The sequence below is a fragment of the Nannospalax galili genome, unplaced genomic scaffold (assembly GCF_000622305.1).
Source record: "Nannospalax galili isolate Female #2095 unplaced genomic scaffold, S.galili_v1.0 scaffold127, whole genome shotgun sequence".
NCBI lineage: Eukaryota > Metazoa > Chordata > Mammalia > Rodentia > Spalacidae > Nannospalax > Nannospalax galili.
In genome coordinates, this window is record NW_008360326.1 from 5,294,328 (window position 1) to 5,313,625 (window position 19,298).

The 19,298-nt window shown below is 43.5% G+C and overlaps 1 protein-coding gene across 3 annotated transcripts in view; it reads right to left on the reverse strand.

Annotated features, from left to right (window-relative positions):
• The window catches only part of Nhej1 (non-homologous end joining factor 1), a 100,877-nt gene extending 81,794 nt beyond the window's left edge, over positions 1-19,083 (reverse strand). Inside the window, exons 1-4 of one of the 3 annotated variants that reach the window (XM_008825743.3) lie at positions 18,981-19,083; positions 14,725-14,901; positions 13,771-13,983; positions 147-285 (exon numbers count right to left, since the gene is read on the reverse strand). In XM_008825743.3, the coding sequence (XP_008823965.1) occupies positions 147-285; positions 13,771-13,983; positions 14,725-14,901 (529 nt within the window). In that variant the 5' untranslated portion in view covers positions 18,981-19,083. Of the gene's footprint in view, positions 1-146; positions 286-13,770; positions 13,984-14,724; positions 14,902-18,594; positions 18,780-18,980 lie in introns of those variants that run through there. The other 2 variants (XM_029560043.1, XM_029560044.1) reach the window with 2 other exon arrangements.
• Positions 19,084-19,298: the final 215 nt, after the last annotated feature.

Genomic DNA, 19,298 nt, shown 5'->3' on the forward strand with positions numbered 1-19,298 from the left:
AAGCAATCAGTATATCAACTGATCACATCTCCAGCCCAAGAAATATTTTTAATACAAATGACAGCTGCCCCTTAAGGCCTTTTTTCTAAGACTGTTGAACTACGTGTACCTCTCCCAACCCAATTCCTCCAAAGATACCCTCTCACCTCGGCTCAGCATAGCTCCGCTCTCTCGGTAGTCCTGGATCTCTAGGTCCTTCATCCGAAGTAATGTTGTTAGCTCTCTCACATGACACTGCAAAGCCAGGCTCATGCCCATCAGAGGACGAACCAAATGTTGAGAGACCTTTGATAGAAAAGAGGTATCAGCCAGGAGTGGTGGCACACACCTTTAATCTTAGCACTCGGGAGGCAGAGGCAGGTGGATCTCTGTGAGTTCAAAGCCAGCCTGGTCTACATAGTGAGTTCCAGGCTATCTGGGGCTACAGGAAGACCCTGTTTCAAAAAAGATTAAAAAAAAAAAAGAAAAAAAGAGTTCATGATAATTGAGGAAAGGGAAGTGCTGACTCAACACTCAGCAGAGGCTAAGACATAAAAGCAGAAGACTCAGGTAATCCTGGAGAAAGAAGCTACGGCTGAAACTGCACACCAACTAAAGTGAAAGGGATCAACAGAAAGTGGATCACTTTGAAGGACGAATAAGATTTAGATATGCATTAAGAGCCATTTCAGGGCTGATGAGGCCAGAGTTTCAACTTATTCCCATAATACAGCAGTTTGAAATTATTATAATAGAAGTATGCCAGTTACCAAGAGACTAGCATAGGGAGAAATTAACCAACCCACTTCACACATCTTGCTTTTAACAAGAGGTAGAAGGATGCAAGCATGACTATATTACAATGCTGCTAAGCTGCGCTCTCATATGATAATGTATAGCTATACAGAAGAATCATTTAATTCACCTATGCAAGGCACCTGTTAGCCTGTCAAAGAAAAGAACTAAAATCAATCATCTGTTTGTGGTGAGAGAATGTCATCAGAGTTTCTTTTGCTTACACCAAGGACATAAACTAAAGGAGGTATTAAAAAGAGACGTCCTAGATCAGGTGTCAGCAAGCTTTTTTCAGAAGGAGCCAGATAGTCAATATTTTCAAAGTAGTAGGGGCTGATAGAGTCTCTGACCCTACTACTCAGCATTGCTGTTGTGACAGGAGAAAGCAGCCACAGACAATATGTAAACAAATGAGGTGGCTGTGTTCCAATATAACTTTACAAAAACAGGTGACAAGTCAGATTTTGCCTGTTGGCCATAGCATGTTAACCCCTGTCTAGATCTAAAAAGGGAACACTTTAGACAAAATACCCCAACATGGGCTCGAAACAAGAAAAAGGTTCTGGAGTATCCTGTAGATGAGCCAGCCTGACTCCTCTACATCAGGATCAGAAGTGTTGATTCTCCAGACATGTTTTCACTTTCTATTAATTCTCTAGGTAAAAGTTACTACTCAAAACTCAACTTGTATTGCAGTTCAAATTATGAAAAATACTTTTTTCTATATTTCTCAAAATCTGATCAGAAGGCTAGGCATAGTGGCACCAGCCTTTAATTCCAGCACTTGGGAGGCAGAAGCAGGTGAATCTCTGTAAGTCTGAGGTCAGTCTGGTATAGAGTTCCAGGCTAATCAGGACTACAGAGTGAGACCCTGTCTCAAAATACCAAAAAGATTGATCAGAAGCTGGGCATGGTGGCACATGCCTTTAATTCCAGCACTCAGGAGACAGAGGTAGGCAGATCTCTGTGAGATCAAGGCCAGCCTGGTCTACATAGTGAGTTCCAGCCAGCTAGGGCAACAGGGAGACCCTCTCTCAAAAAGAATTTGATCAGAGACAAAAGACTGACTACAGTGATGTAGTAACCAGATAACACATAGGGTAGTGGCAGCTTTTGTACCAGGACCCAAGAAATGCAGGTGTCCTGGCACAGGGGAGAAGGCCAGAGTCTGGTATAGCTGTAGATTACTGTCACTTCTTTCTGTCACATGGCACATTCCAACCTCCTATTGCCTCCTGACCCAGGTCCTGGGGAAGGACTTAAGCTTCCAGAAAGTACTCAGAATGTGTGGCTACAAGATGTATCTGGGGCCTGTGAGATGGCTCAGCAGGTTAAGGCACTTGCTTCCAAGCCTAACAACCTGAGTTCAATCCCTGGGAAGTGGAAGGAAATTATTGACTCTTGCAAATTGTCCTCTGACCTCCACATGCACACTTGGGACATGCACACACATGTATACACACACACAAATGTAATGCAGTTTAAAAATAAGTATTAAAAAGTATCTACTCTAGGTCCAACCCTCTTTCCTAGGAATTGTTTTGTTCAGTTTGGTCCTGGTCAAGGTGGATCAGGAAGAAAACAGGCTAATACTTGTATGAAACCCAGTAGAGGTTTGGCGGATTGACCTGAAGATAATTATCATTGCTAACCAAGCAGCCACACTGGCCAATTGGTGGTACCCCTCAAATAACAGAAACTCCTAAAGTTAATAACCAGCCTCTCACCATGGTGGGTAGGGGGGCACCATCTTTGAGGTTCTAAATATAAAACATGAAACATGACAAGGAATGGTTTTTAACCAGTGCCATGTCTGATGAAATAGGATACTGCAATACCAAGGAACTGAAATGATCTGTTGGACTGTGATGTTTTTATCAGTAAATAGTTCAGCTGTTCAAATAATTTCATGTCACTCTAAGTTATTGAGCTATAATTAATTTCTTTTTAAAAATATTTTAATTATTATGTTAATTTATATGAGTATATTGCCTGCATGTATGTGCACCCGTGCCATGTGATGCCTGTGGAAGTCAAAAGAGGGCGTCAGATCCCATGGAAATGGAGTTATAGACAGTTGTTAGCTGACATGTGGGTCCTGGGAATCGAACCTGGGTCCTCTTAACCACTGAGTCATCTCTCTAGCCCCCGAGCTATAATTAATTTCAAAGGTAGATGAATACTAAAATGATTCCCTTTAGACCAGAGAGCCTTGCTATGTTCTCAAACTTAGATGAATATTGGTTAGAAATCTCCAAAATATGATTGATGGCTGTAAGAAAAACTGGTGCAAGAAATAAAAGATGTACAAATGTGTAAAAAGATCAACGAACCTCCAAAGACAAAAACAAAGAAAAACTGTGCAGTGCTTTATGTAAGGGATACTCCCTTTAATTCACTATTAAGAGATGCCACTAACAAGTCAATTCAGCCAATACCCACTGAGGGCCTAGTCTGTGCTCTGAGGCCTCTGCCTTCAAAGAGCTCCAAAATAGGTAGGAAGTGAAGTGGATACAGCAGATGTTGCCATTCTTCACCATAGGGGGAAACACTTTGAATTCCACCTCTCAAAGTCTTCTGATTTCCTACAGAAAAGTTCCCAAGTCCTAAGTAGGAGAGGTGGCCCCAGATGAGTCACATTAGATAATACAGTGGCCGGGCACAGTGGTGCATGCCTGTAGTCCCAGCACTTTGAAGGCAGAAGCAAGTAAATCTCTGTGAGTTCAAGGTCAGCCTGGTCTACATAGTGAGTTCCAGGCCAGCTGAGGCTTCAGGGAGACTCTGTCTCAAAAAAAAAAAATTATATATATATATAAATCCTAGCTTTTCCCACATCTCAATATGAAAATAGCTTCACCTCAACTGCTTTTACAGTCTTTATCTTTTTTTTAACTTTTTAAAGTATTTTATTTATTATTTTTATGTGTATGTGTATATTGCCTGCATGTAGGTGAGTGCACCCGTGTCCTGCAATGCCCACTGAGGACAGAAGAGGCTGTTGGATTCCCTGGAACTGGAGTTATGGACAGTTGTTAGCTGCCATGTGGGTGCTGGGATTCAAACCTAGGTCTTCTGCAAGAACAGTCAGTGTTCTTAACCGCTGAGCCATAAATGTGTGTGCGGGGTAGGGGGACACATTTGCTCTCACAGTCTACTATAATTTTTTTTTTTGGTCTTTTTGAGACAGGGTCTCACTGTAGCCCCAGCTGTCCTGGAACTCACTATGTAGACCAGGCTGGCCTTGAACTCACAGAGATCTGTCTGCCTCTGCCTCCCGAGTGCTGGGATTAAAGGCATGTGCCACCACGCCTGGCTTGTCCACTATAATTCTAATGTAATGTTGCACATATTCTCACAAGTTCATAGTACTGTTGTAATTAGCATCTCCGTTTTACAAATGAAGAAACTAGGTCATAAAAATCCAGTACTTATTCAAGGTAATGTAAATAATCTAAAAGTAGTAGAGTTGATTACAAATTTGTGCACTGTTTCCAAAGCTTGTGCTCTTCCTACCACTAAGAAGGTTTGGGATATGACTCCTAGGGGTCATAAAACAGCCAGTCTCGGGGCTGGAGAGATGACTCAGTGGTTAAGAGCTGTGGCTGTTCTTGCAGAAGATCAGAATTCAAATCCCAGCACCCATATGGCAGCTAACAACCATCTGTAACTCCAGTTCCAGAGAATTCAATGCCCTCTTCTGTCCTCTGTAGGCATTGCATGACACGGGTGTACTTACATACTTGCAGGCATAACACTCATGTACATAAAAATAATAATATTTTTTGGTCTTTTTGAGACAGGGTCTCCCTGTAGCCCCAGCTGTCCTGGAACTCACTATGTAGACCAGGCTGGCCTTGAACTCACAGAGATCTGCCTGCCTCTGCCTCCCAAGTGCTGGGACACAGGCATGCACCACCATGCCCACTTACAATAATTTTTTCTAAAGAATGACCCTGGTGGTGGTGGTGCCAACTGATAGGCTATGCTGACAAGGCAGAGGCAGGAGGATCTGGAGTTTAAGGACAGCTTGAGCTACACATTTTGGGACTAGAGAGATGGCTTAGTGATTAAGAGCACTGACTGCTCTTGCAGAGGACCCAGGTTTGAGTCTCAGCACCACATGACAGCTAACGACTGTCCGAAACACCAGTTCCAGGGGATCTGATGCCCTCTTCTGACTTCCACAAGCACTGCATGACATGGCATGACATGGGTGCACTTATATACACTTATACACTCATACGGATAAGATAAATAATTTTTTTAAAAGAGTGACAAGCGGGGTGTGATGGCACCTGCCTTTAAGCCCCAGCACTTGGGAGGCAGAGGCAGGCTAATATCTGTAAGTTCAAGGGCAGCATGGCCTACATAGTGAGTTCCAGGCCACAGGAAGACCCTGTCATAAAAAATATACATATATGTATTATCAAGAATTATATAGAACCTGGGCACAATGATAAACAACTGTAATCTCAGCACTTGGGAGACTGAAAGAGAAGAATCAAAAGTTTGAGGCCAGTTTGAGCTACATAGCAAGACCCTATCTCAAAAAACAAGACACAAACAAAGCAGAAAAGAAAAAAAAAGTTATACATTATTCTAAAAATAACAGGTGCTAGAAAAAGGGGAGAGGAAGAGAAATTTGTCACAAATGAAGATAGGTACAGAGTTATAAAGCAGAGACTCAAAGCCTTATATACTCCATAATTCCTGCAGAAAATTAAGAATGATTAAATTTCTAGAATTAATAACCAGATATAGTAACCCACACCTGTAATCCAGAACTTGGGAGTCAGAAGCAGGATTTTAAGTTTGAGACCAACATGGATTACACAGCAAGACACTATTGAGGGGTAAAAAGAAGATGGCTGAAAGTATACTTCAGTGGGTAGAGTGCTTGCCTAGCACGCATGAAGCACTGCGTTCAATCCCTAGCACCACATAAAACTGGGTATGTTAGCGCCCTCACGTAATCCCAGCACTCAGGAGGTCAACACAGGAGGATCAAAAGTTCAAGATCATCCTCGGCTACCTACCAAGTTTGAGGCCAGCTTGGGCTACATAAGACCCTACCTCAAAAAGAAGCTGGGTATGGTGATACACACCTTAATCCCAGCACCCAGAAGGCAGAGGCAGATTGAGGCCAGCTTGGTGTATATAACAAGTTCCAGGCCGGATGGGAATACAGGGAGACCCTGTCTGAAAAGAAGGAGGAGGAGGAAGAGGAAGAGGAGGAGGAGGAAGAGGAAGAGGAGGAGGAGGAAGAGGAAGAGGAGGAGGAGGAGGAAAGGAATAAATGACAAATAAATGAATAGAAAGCCGACATCAATAATTGCTTTAGAAAGAAAATAAGAGATTAAGGGGACAGAAGGAAAACCTGTTTGTTTTTAAACTGTATACCTTTAAACATTGTTTGAAATGTTTGCCTTTGGCATGAATTACCCATTCAAAAAAAAGTAAATGAAAACTATCACAGGAATGAGTAATAAACAAAACTTACAACTGCATGACCCCACAGACAGACAGACAGACACAGACACACACACACACACACACACACACACAAGCCTGAAATAGTACCCACCTACATCCCTGGCAGTGTCTAACAGCTCCAACTTCTTCCCTGTAAAGTTCCCTCAGGTTCAGGGGTTTCCCTGGGATGAGAGTCTTCTGCTTTTAATGATAATTAGTTTATTTAAATTTAAAATATAGTTATTAATCAACTGTTCTAACTTAGCTTCTCCAGTCAAATTTCATTCTCCTCTAAACATTTTCCCTTTTTTTTCCTATGACAGCTCCTCAACTAGAATGTACTAGAATAGTTCTTTCTTTTTTCCTTCAGTTATAACACCATTATTCAAGTGTTCTTCATTGCCCTTTTTTTTCAGGGCTAAGGCTGAACCTGGCCCTGCCACATGCTATACAAGTGTTCTAACACTGAGCTATACCCCTAACTCACTCCATGTTGTTGAAAAAAAATTACCAGAGTCCATCAGCATGCAGAAGGGCTGCGTCCCCATTCACTCTATTTGGAATTTGTTGGGCTATAAACTACAGGATGAGACTAGCTATTGCTTGGGATTCTCAGAGGCTGTCCAAATGGTTGGATCGCAGGAGACTTATTGGGGAAATAGTGCCCCCTGGTGTCACCTATGAAAAAAGCATCGGGGTTTTGGTTGAAAGAAATACGGTATCTAAAGCAGGCTGGATTTCACAAGAAATTCAATCAAAAGCAACAAATGTGAGCGTTCACTATATGGTGGGCCCTGTATGGGGGCCTTGGAAATTTCTTTATTAAGTCAGTCACAGTGGTGTACACATGTACCCTTAGTTACTTGGGAGACTGAGGTAGAAGGATTGCTTGCCCCCAGGAATTAGAGGCCAGCTTGGGCAACATAGCCAGACTCCATCTCAAAGAGCAATCCTTAACTGGGTATAACTCAGTGACAGAGTATGTGTCTAACAAGTATGAGGCCCTGGTATTGATTCTCAATACTGCAAACTAAGTCAGGGATGAATGAGTAGTTCTAGCACTCAAGTGTAGTTTTACCAAGTTCAGATCAAAAGCAAACATCAGTAAATACTCTCAAGAAATGTTCTGCTATTCTGGAAAGATGACTCAGTGGTCAAGACCTGGTGTTCCTGCAAAAGATCTGAGTTCAGTTCCCAACATCCATGTTTGGGAGCTCACAACCAATTGTAACTCCAGGTTCAGGGGATCTGACATCCTCTACTGGACTGCAGGCACCTGCACTCATGTATATACCCACATAATGACATACACATCTATGTATAATTAAATAAAATCTTTAATGCTGGGCGTGGTGGCACAGGCCTTTAATCCCAGCACTCGAGAGGCAGAGGCAGGCAGATCTCTATGAGTTCAAGGCCAGCCTGGTCTACATACTGAGTTCCAGGCCAGCTGGCACTACAGGGAGACCCTGTCTCAAAAAGAACACCCCCCCAAAATCTTTAGTGCCAGGCATGTTGGCATACATCTTTATTTCCAGCACTTAGGAGGCAGAGGCAGGCAGATATCTATGAGTTTGAGGCCAACGTGGTCTACATAGCAAATTTCAGACCAGCCAAGCCTATATAGTGAGACCCTGTGTCAAAAAAAGAAAAAAAGAAGACCATTATTTCATCTACAATCATTTATTGTTATCAAAACATCACATCACCTATTGGAAACTTCAAGTCATAGATGTTCAAGTAGGAATTAGGAAATGCTTTCTACAGATCCTTCTGCTGGCCAACCATGCCCTAGACCTCCTACAAAAAACCCTGATTGCTAAGTGCTACTGAATACAACAAACACTATTTGTTAGTCCTAAAATTTTTGTCGTTGTTGTTTTCTTCTTCCATATCATGGATATGCCACAGTTTGTTTAACCATTCATCTCTTGGGTTATTTCTGGATTGGGGATGTTACAAATAAAGTCATAATACCAGGTGTGGTGGCACACACCTTTAGTGCCAGCACTTGGGAGACAGAGACAGGCAGATCTCTGTGAGTTCAAGGCAAGCCTGGTCTACATAGTGAGTTCCAGGCCAGCTGGGGCTACAGAGAGACCTTGTCTCATAAAAGACCAAAAAAGGGGCTGGAGAGATGGCTCAGTGGTTAAGAGCACTGACTGTTCTTGCAGCGGACCTGGGTTCGATTCCCAGCACCCGCATGGTGGCTACAAACTGTCCTTAACTATAGTTCTCTCTTCTGACATCCGCGGGCATTGCACGACACGGGTGCACTCACATACATGCAGGCAATACACTCATACACATAAAATAAAAATCATAAAAAATATTTTTAAAAAGACCAAAAGAAAAGTCATAATGAACATTTGCGACATTTGTGAAAAAAATATTTGAGTGGATTATGTGGTGTTTGGGAGGATTGTTTCTTATTTTTTGTTACAGGTCTCACTGTGTTACAGGTCCAGCGCTGGCCTGGAATTCACTATGTTACAGGCAGGCTTCAAACTCATGGTGATCTTCCTCCTCCTCCTCCAGAGTACTGGAATTACAGTCATGTTCCACCATATGGACATATGTTTCCATCATTCTTAAGTAAATATCTAGGAATAGAATGTCTGGATCATAAAATAGGATATATTCAACTGAAAAACAAAAAGTGGGGGCTGGAGACATGGTTCAGCCGGCAAACTACTTGCCACATAATCATGAGGATCTGAGTTTTTATCCCTAGCACCCACATAAAAAGTCAGGTGCAATGGTGTGCACCTGTAATCCCAGCACTGGGGAGATGGAGACAGAAGGATCCCTGGGGCTGTTGGCCATCCAGTCTAGCCAAATCAGCAAGCTCCAGGTTCAATAAGGGATATTGTCTCAAAAAAATAGGTAGAGGGCTGGAGACACAGCTCTGTGGTTAAGAGCATGTACTGCTTTTCCAGAGGACTTGAATTCAGTTCCCAGCACCCACATTGGGTGACTCGCAAAAGGCGATCCAATGCCTCTGGCTTCCATGAGCACCCACATTTGTACACACATGCACACACACACACTTTTTAAGAAACAAAGAAATGATTGAGGCAGACACCCAAAGTTGACATCTGGCTTCCAAACATACCCTCACATACATGTACGCACACCTGTATACACACATACACATGCATGCATGCATGCACACACACGCGTGTTTGTTTGGTTAGGTAGGTAGGTAGGTAGGTAGGTAGGTCATTAGAGCTAGTTAGTTAGTTAGTTAGTTAGTTAGTTAGTTAGTTAGTTAGTGAGTTTTTGAGATAGGGTCTCATATAGCCCAGGCGGTACTCAAACTCACTGTGTAACTGAGGCCTTGAACTAATGATCCTCATGCTTTTACCTCTCAAGTGCTATGATTACAAGCAGACACCATCATGCCCAGCTTTGAAAATCTGTTCTTCATTTCCATTATTAATTTCTAATAAAAGTTCTTGGGGCAGTAAAACAACAAGTAAACAGGGAGCATGGCCCTCTTAGTCCACGAAAGAGGGCTTTCAAGTCAACTAGACTAATGTGGACTTCAAATTCTACCTCATTCATTTGAAAACTGGATGACTTTGGACAAGTTACTTTTAATCTCTGTTTCCTGCTCTGAAAAATGGAAATAATAATACATTCTCTTACAGGAAAATCATAAGGACTAGGCTGGGCATGATGGTGCATGCCTTTAATCCCAGCACTCGGGAGGCAGAGGCAGGCGGATCTCTGTAAGTTCAAGGCCAGCCTGGTCTACATAGTGAGTTCCAGGACAGCCGGGGCTAAGGGAGACCCTGTCTCAAAAAGACCAAAAAAAAAAAGAAAATCATAAGGACTAAGTGAGAAGAAAATGCTTAGAAAGCTGTGTAACATTAGCATACACTCCACTCTGTTACCAGTCTTGATAAACCACAACTAGACCTATCAAAACTCCTTTTAAAAAATAATTTATTAAGCTGGGCATGGTGGTGCACACCTTTAATTCTAGCACTCAGGAGGCAGAGGCAGGCAGAGCTCTACGAGTTTGAGGCCAGCCTGGTCTACACAGAACATATGTAGACCACCTGGGGCTACAGGGAGACCCTGCCTCAAAAAGATAAAAAAAAATTTTATTACTTTTATTTTATGTGTATAAGTGTATTACCTGCATGTATGTAAGTGCACCCATGTCATACAATGCCCACAGAGGTCAGAAGATGGTGTTGGATGTCCTAGAACTGAAGTTATAGACAGTTGTTAGCTGCCATATGGGTGCTGGGAATGGAACCTGGGTCCTCTGCAAGAGCAGCCAGTACTCTTAACCACTGAGCCATCTCTCCAGCCCCCAAACCCCTATCAGGATTATAGCCATGTGCCACATACCCAATTATTTTCTTCTTTGTTTTTTCCCAACTAGTTCCTACTCATCTTAAGAAACTCTCTCCCCAAAGAGATAAATAATGCCTAGCTAGTATAAAAAAAACAAGAGGGAACTATATTAATCCAGAACCCTACTGAAAAATTACACATACAATATCCCTACATGAGTCTGTGAGTACAGCTGAAGCTACATAGCAAGAAACTGCTAGACAGGAGAAACCTTTCTTTGAGTTGTTGGCCAGGATAGTCCAAGGGACTCCCAATATTACACAGGCTATTACCACAGTTCTTGATTGCCTCCCAGAACTTGAGGGTAAGACCCTATTGCTGAAGACAGGACAGATTTTGGACACAGGATCTGGAGCAATGGAGCTGGAACTGACCTGGAAGCCACCTCCCCTGAAGGCTAGCTCTCACAGCTTTGGAGAGCACTATGCAAGCTGGTAGGGAGAACACCGATCAATAGCTCAACCCCAGCTTCAAGGTCTGAAAACCACATCAATGACCAGCACAGCAAACGACATTAGTGCAGTAGTGGCACTTTTATCTTGGGGGCAATCAACAGCTGCCTAATTGGACTTAAAGCCCACTCAATGGGAGGAAACACATGTCTGGTACTATATACCTAGTCAAATACACATAGCTGGAGAGGTCATAGATCTTAGAGCAACCCCAAGGCTCTCATATCCCTAAACAAAAGTAATATCTTACTATGTGCAAAATATGGATCCTTAAAGTTACAGACAAATATCCCAGTCACCACCCATCAAAGTAGCTTCTATTTCAACAGACAGAGATTATTACAGAGTTATACCATTGGTCACACACAGAGATTCTCTGTGAGTTGCCCAAGCCTAAGTGGCACATCCAGGATGTAACCTCTATACCTAAGACTCACAGAACAAGGAACAAGGGATGAAGAGAATACTAATGCATCTTTCAGTTCTCATCAATGAAGCTCCTTCATGCAACAAAAGGCCACAAATGGCCAAATCACAGAGAATAAGAGTCAGCAGAGTGTGGGTCCTTGGACAGGACTCCTATACTGAGGTCCACCCACCCAGGGCTCAGGGACCATTGCAGGAGAGGGGGTGGAAAGATTTTAAGAGCCAGGGAGGAGGTGCATGACCATACAGAAATAGTCCTACAGGCACCGGGGACCCTTCTCATAAAAACCTACAGCAATGATGTCAGCACGCACAAGACCCATGCAAACTTAGGCAGACAAAAACCCAGCACAGAACTGTGGAAATGAACAGCAGTCTCCAACCATAGCTGAAGAATTATTAGCAGCTGAATACCACTGGCTGAGGAAGAGCTGATCTTGAAGGGAGAGACTCTAGATAGGCTGACTAACTGAGGGACATCTTGGGACACTAACTTTACATAATAGGCCTTAATACAAATGACAGAATGTGGGGCTGGAGAGATGGCTCAGCGGTTAAGAACACTGGTTGTTCTTACAGAAGACCCGGGTTCGAATCCCAACACCCACATGGCAGCTAACAACTGTCTGTAACTCCAGTCCCAGGGGATCTGACAGCCTCTTCTGACCTCCAAGGGCATTGCATGACACAGATGCACCTACCTACATGCAGGCAATACATGCATACACACAAAATAAAAATAATAAATAAATTTTTTTTAAGTTTAAAAAAATAAAATTGTTTTTAAAAGTTTTAAAAAGGGCTGGGCGTGGTGGCGCACGCCTTTAATCCCAGCACTTGGGAGGCAGAGGCAGGCGGATCTGTGAGTTGAAAGACAGCCTGGGCTACATAGTGAGTTCCAGGACAGCTGGGACTACAGGGAGACCCTGTCTCAAAAAGACCAAAAAAAAAAAAAAACAAATGACAGAATGTATGAACTCCCATGGGGGATGGAGCTACGTGAGGGTACCAAAGGAGAAGGAAAAAGGGGGTATAAAGATGATTTTACGTATGAAATACATGAAAATTCAATTAAAAATTATTAAAAAAAAAGAAAGTCTCTCCCCAAAGAGGTTTTCTCTGATCCTCAAGTCACCCTGCACATGAAAGAACTGACTGACCTTGCTTTATGAGAATGTCCTGTCTCCTTCCCCAACCACCACCAAATTATAAATTCTAGGAAGAGTCTATATTGTTTCAGGTCAGGATACCCAATAATGAGTATATAAGTGATGCTTCATAAATATTGAATAAATAATAAATAATGGTCAAGCATGGTGATGCATGCCTGTAATCCCAGTATTCGGGAGGCTGAGGCAGGAGGATTACTTCAAGTTCAAGGCCAGCCCGGGCTACATAGTAAATTCAAGCCAGCCAAGGGCTACATAGTAAGGCTCTGTCTAAAAAGAGTCAAGAAAAGCCAGAGATGTAGCTCAGTTGGTAGAGTGTTTGCCTAGCATGCACAAAGCTCTGGGTTCAATCCACAGCACTGCATAACCCAGGCATAGTGGCATCTACTTGTAATCCCAGCATTCAAGATGTAAAAGGAAGATCAGAAATTCAAGGACATCCTCAACTATAAAGTGATTTTGAGGCCAGCCTGGAATACATGGAACCTTATCGTTAAAATAATAATAATGAACAAAGCAAAAGCTTACCAGGGCATAGCCATGTGGCTTCATAAGTCTGTTTCTTAAGTAAGAATTCAGAAAAGCATAACCTCTCCTTTTTTTCTTAATATCTCTTTTCTAAGCATGCTTTCTCTAACACTTTGGGCTTCCCCAACATTTTGGGCTTCCTTACTCTTTCTCTAAGGCTTCCCTCTCCACCACAGGGCTGCTAGTCCACTGTGTGTCTGATCCCCATGCTGGCTTACATGGCATGGTCTTTTTTCTTTCTCTCCTCCATTCTTCTCCTCCAGGGAGCTGCTGAGTTTTACAGTTTGCCTATCCTGAGGGTTTTTCTTTTAAACTCTAATAAAATTGTCCCTGATCTTCAAAAAGTAATAATAGTGATGATGAATAAAGTCACCTAATAAAGCATGCAGATCCAAATGTTGCTCCTTTTGCAAGGCAAGGATATAACAGTCAAGAACTCCTTTTGCCTCCTGTCTAGTCAAGGAGTTTTCTTATCAGGGAGGAATTTCAAATAAGGTTTACAGAAATATAAAAGCACCCAAGCTTCACCTCAAGCAGCTGGTATCCCCATCTGCACCCTATATCTAAATTGTACTTACCAGTAAAGAACTTGCTGGGGTACAGTGGAAATGCCAGTTGAAGGGCAGACCAGACAACTCACTCCGCACCCGCAGTATCAGTGCCTCTGCCACACGATCACAGGAGAATGTAGCCTTGCTAGGGTGAGTGGCGTCCTTCAACAACAGGCATAACAGATCATCCAGATGACAAAGAAAAGATGCAGGGGGTGCAGTCAGCCTCTTGTTCAGCTCCTAGAGAGAGAGCATCAGTACAGAGTGAGAGTGCTAAAAGGAAAATGCCTCAAAGGCAGAGCAAAGGAGGAGACAATGGGCAGGAGAGGAAGGGAAGGCAAAGGGGAAAACATCACAGGAGAACTGACCTGCTTCACAGTTCTGTCCTGGGTAAGGTTAATTTACTATAAGGCCTTTGGGCATCAAATAGTATAGATCACACTATGCATTACATTATCTTGCATGCAAAATCAATCTTGTTCTCTTTATCTTTTCCTCCCTCCCTTCCTCCCTCCCTTTCTTTGATTTTAGAATATACATGTAGATTTTGCCAGTTATGCAACTCTAATCCCCAAACCCAAAATCTGAAATTGTTTGAGTGCTTGAGTACTGGTACTCAAAAAATGTTTCAGGTTTGCTGGGCATGGTGGCACATCTTTAATCCCAGTACTCAGGAGGCAGAGGCAGGTGGCTCTCTGTGAGTTTGAGACCAGTCTGGTCTACAAAGAGCGTTCTAGTCCAGCCAGGGCTACATAGTAAGACCCTATCCCAAAAATGAATTAATAAAGTTTCAGATTTTAGAGCATTTCAGATTTTGGATTTTCAGATTAGGGATGTTGAGCCTATGATTATCTGAATCCAATTCAGTCTTCTTTGCCAATTTACAGACAGCCAAGTTGGTTGATGATAATGTCCCCTAACCTTCACTAGGAAAGATTCACATGGTCACCACACCAAGGTGATACCTCTGTTCACACTTACCTTGGCTCGCTGGCTGACCACTGTAGTGTCCACCTGTTCATACCACACCTGTTGAAGATCTGAAACCAGCAAGGCATAACCCTGCTTATCAAAATAAGCCTTGGCCAAAAGTGAGTTCTCAGCAAGTTGTAGCCATGCCCACGGCTGCATCAACAGGCCTTGTTCCAGTTCTGCCATCTGCAAGAAAGTCCTTTTTTTTTTTTTCTTTTTGAGACAGGGTCTCCCTGTAGCCCCAGCTGACCTGGAACTCCTATGTAGACCAGGCTGGCCTCGAACTCACAAAGATCAGCCTGCCTCTGCCTCCCAAGTGCTGGGATTAAAGGCGTGTACCACCATGCCTGGCAAGAAAGTCCTAACTTAGCAAAGTGCCTACAGGAAATGTAGGTGTCCAAGACACTACTCAGATGACTCTGTGTCAACTGAAATCTTGTTAAAATCCTCCTAATAAGAAGCATGAAATCACAACATCCCCTTTAATTCTTATTTATTTACTTATTTTTATGTATATGAGTGTTTTGCCTACATCTATGCAAGCACACCATGTGCCTGCAAACCCATGGAAGCCAGAAGAGGGTGTTACCAGCTAACCACCAGCTTTCTGCTTTCTAACCATTTAACATAATATGGAAATTCAAACAATGCCTATTGCATCTTTATTACAATCTTAGTAAATATGTCACTGTTATTCTTTCCCAGAACTTTTAGAAAGGAAAGAATAGTTCTTGTTTTATATAACATCATAAGTCCTTAGTGTGAGGAGCAGGAAATTCAAATTATTTGACCATTGTCTAAAAGCAAAGTTTAGGCTGGGTATAGTGGTGCCCGCCTTTAATCCCAGCACTTGGGAGGCAGAGGCAGGTGGATCTTTGTGAGTCCCAGGCCAGCTGGGGCTACAGGGAGACCCTGTCTCAAAGAAAGAAAGAAAGAAAGAAAGAAAGAAAGAAAGAAAGAAAGAAAGAAAGAAAGAAAGAAAGAAAGAAAGAAAGAAAGAAAGAAAGAAAGAAAGAAAGAAAGAAAGAAAGAAAGAAAGAAAGAAAGAAAGAAAGAAAGAAAGAAAGAAAGAAAGAAAGAAAGAAAGAAAGAAAGAAATGCAAAGTTTAGGCCAGGGAGATGGTTCAACAGTTAAAGGCATTGGTACCTAAGTTTGATCCCTGGGACTCACATGGTTATAAGGAAAGAATCAGCTCCCATAAGTTGTCCTCTGACTTCCATGTGTGCACCAAATAAATATAAGACATTTTAAGGAAAAAGAAATGAGTGGGCTGGAGAGATGCTCATCAGTTAAGAGCACTGGTTGCTCTTTCAGAAGACCAGGGTTTGTTTCCCAACACCCATTTTGGTGGGTCACAACTGTCTGTAACTCCAGTTACAGGAGATTCAATGCCCTTTTCTGATGTCTATGGGTTTGCATACACATGGTACACTTATGCAGGCAAAACACTCATACACATAAAATAGAAAAATAAATATTTTTTAAGTAAATAAGTAGGGCTTCTACTGGGACAGGTGTCCTGAAACTGCCTTAATTCTTTATAGAAATGTTAACACTGAATTTATTTTTTTTAAAATAAAAAAATAAAGCCGGGCATGGTGGCGCACGCCTTTAATCCCAGCACTCGGGGGGCAGAGGCAGGTGGATCTCTGCGGGTTCGAGGCCAGCCTGGTCTACATGGTGAGTTCCAGGACAGCTGGGGCTACAGGGAGACCCTGTCTCAAAAAGACCAAAAATAATAATAATAATAATAATAAAATAAATTAAAAAACATTTATTGTTTATTTTTATTTTATGTGTATGAGTGTATTGCCTGCATGTAGGTAAGTGCACCCACGTCGTGCAATGCCGAGGAGGAAAGAAGCGGCCATCAGATCCCTGGAACTGGAGTTACAGTTGTTACCTGCCATGTGGGTGCTGGGATTCAAACCCGGGTCTTCTGCAAGAACAACCAGTGTTCTTAACTGCTGAGCCATCTCTCCAGCCCCCAAAAAACATTTTTTTAAAAATTAAAAAAAAAAAAAAGTAGGGCTGGAGAGAAGGCTCACCAGTTAAGAGTAGGTACTGCTCTTCCAGAGGACCTGAGTTCAATTCCCAGCAACCACCTGGGGCAACTCACAACCACTTGTAACTCCAGCTCCTGGGGGATTCAATACTTCTGGCCTCCATGGGAACACACACACACACACACACACACACACACACACACACAGTTAAAAATAATAAAGTAAATTTTAAAAAGAATGAAAATAGTACCCTGTTTATTAGCCGGGTGTGGTGGCGCACGCCTTTAATCCAGCACTCGGGAGGCAGAGGCAGGTGGATCTCTGTGAGTTCAAGGCCAGCCTGGTCTACATAGTGAGTTCCAGGACAGCTGGGGCTACAGGGAGACCCTGTCTCAAAAAGACCAAAAAAATAAAATAAAAATAAATTTAATAAAAGCAAAGGTTAGGAAGATCCCAGGAATTAAAAATAAAATCCTAAACCAGACGTGATGAGGCACACCTGCAATCCCAGCATTGGGGAGGTGCAGGTAGGAGGATTAGAAATTCAAGGTTGGGCTGGAAAGACAGCTCAATTTGTAAAGCACTTGTCTTGCAAACATGAGGACCTGAATTCGGATCTGCAGAACTTATGTAGAGAGCCAGGTTGGTGGTGTGCACCTGTTATCCCAGCAGTGGCAAGATGGGAGGAAGAGAAAGGCAGATCCCTGGAAGCCTGGTCTACATGGCAAAGTTCCAAGGTAATGAGACCCTACCTCAAACAAAAGGTGGAAAGCACCTGAGGACCACCACCCAAGGTTGTCCTCAGATCTCCACATGCAAAGCAGCATCAGCATATGCGCATGCGCGCACACGATCATGCACATATATATCCAAACTTCTACTCCCATACACACAAAAATAAAAAATTTTAAATTAAAAAAAAAAGTAAGCTCAAGGTCATCCACTGTTACATAGTGAATTCAAGGTCAGCCCGGGCTATAAAAATCCCTGAACCAGAGAGTTTTAAATTTATTCCCATGTGCTGTTCCAACAGGGCAAAGTGCTCTTGGAATGATTAGTCTTCACAGGACAATAACTTTTATTGCCAAAGATAACAAATGCAAATGAAATTGCCAAACCCTTTAATTTCCCTTATAGGCACATCCTGGTATGCACACTAAAAGTCATCCAAATTGGACTTATTGGCCTAGCTGGTCCCTTTCTTAGTCCAAAAGGTCAGAACCCACAAGTTAATGGTTTTGTTTGGAAGGAGGAGGCAGTTCAATGTGGCCAAGGGCAGCTGGTCCTATAAAAAAAAGTCCAAAGCCTTCAGCACCAGACCCAGACTAGCTGCTTCTACCACTCAGTCTGGTCATAGATGAGCATGACTGTAAACCAGGCATGGTGGCTCCATGCCTATAATCCCAGCACACAGGAGGCCTGAGACAGGAGGATCCTGAATTGGAGACCAACGTGGACAAGAGAGCAAGACCTCTCCAAAAATAAAAAATAAAAATAAAAAGGACTGAGGAGGAGGGAGAAAAGAGTGGGGAGAGGGAGGGGAAAAGGAGGAGGGAGAAGGAGGGAGGGAGGCGTGGAGGTGATAGTTCAGTGGTAGACTAGGTGAGGGCCTGAGCTCGTTCTCTGTACGGAGGGAGGGGAAGGAATCTAAGGCCTCGGAGTTTTACTCTTTTTTTTCTCAAGTTGGCTTTTGATATTCACATTAACCGGCTCCACCGTTTTGTCCTCTAGAATAGGGGGGCACTCAAAGCTGCAGCGTTCTGCCCCTCCGCCCCGGGCTCCGCACTCAGGTCAGTTCCTATAACACCCTGCAGAGGGCAGCAGGCCCCTAGAGACCATCCCGGCGGCCCCGCGCCTCAGGACAGGGCGAACCTTTCGTCTGCCACCGCGTGCCACAGCAGGAACGCCCTCTGGCATCCATGCACCACTCCTGCTGGGATTCAGCCTTTCATCTTTACAGCACCGCTGGCCTGAGACATAGCTCGGAACCCCTTCAAGGGCTAACAAAGCCGAAATGGTCCAGAAGCCAAAACAAAACGTCACTCCTGGAGAGGCCTCTCATACCACTCTCAAACCCGCAGAGCCGCCCGAGGCGGACTGCGCACGCGTGGCACCGCCCACTGCCTGCCCCAAAGCCCAGGCTGCGCGCGGTCCCTTCTGGGAAAAAGCGCCCGTGAAGGGTCCGGGGCTTTGTGCCCCTCAGTTCTCGACACCGGCCGGGCCACATCCCCGCGTCGAGTTGACCCGACCGCACCTACCTTCAGTGGCCGTGGGCGCTTCCACCCTCCTCACAGTAGGCCTACTGGCCTGCGCAAACTGAAAGGCCTAGAATAGACGCCGCCCCCCCCAACACTCTCTGGAAGGCGGGGTCTCGGACTACGGGGGCGGGACGGAGCCCAGGCCTGCCGTGGGCGGGGACCCAAATCCTCACTTGTCCTGGCCACAGTCCAGTTTAAAGCATTTCCTGTTATCCCATTCAAAAGGAAGTGCTTCGTCCTTCCCACAGCATTAGTTTCCTCTTTATTACAGACTGATGGCATTTTAGCCAATAATTTCAATCTTAAATTCAAGAGAGA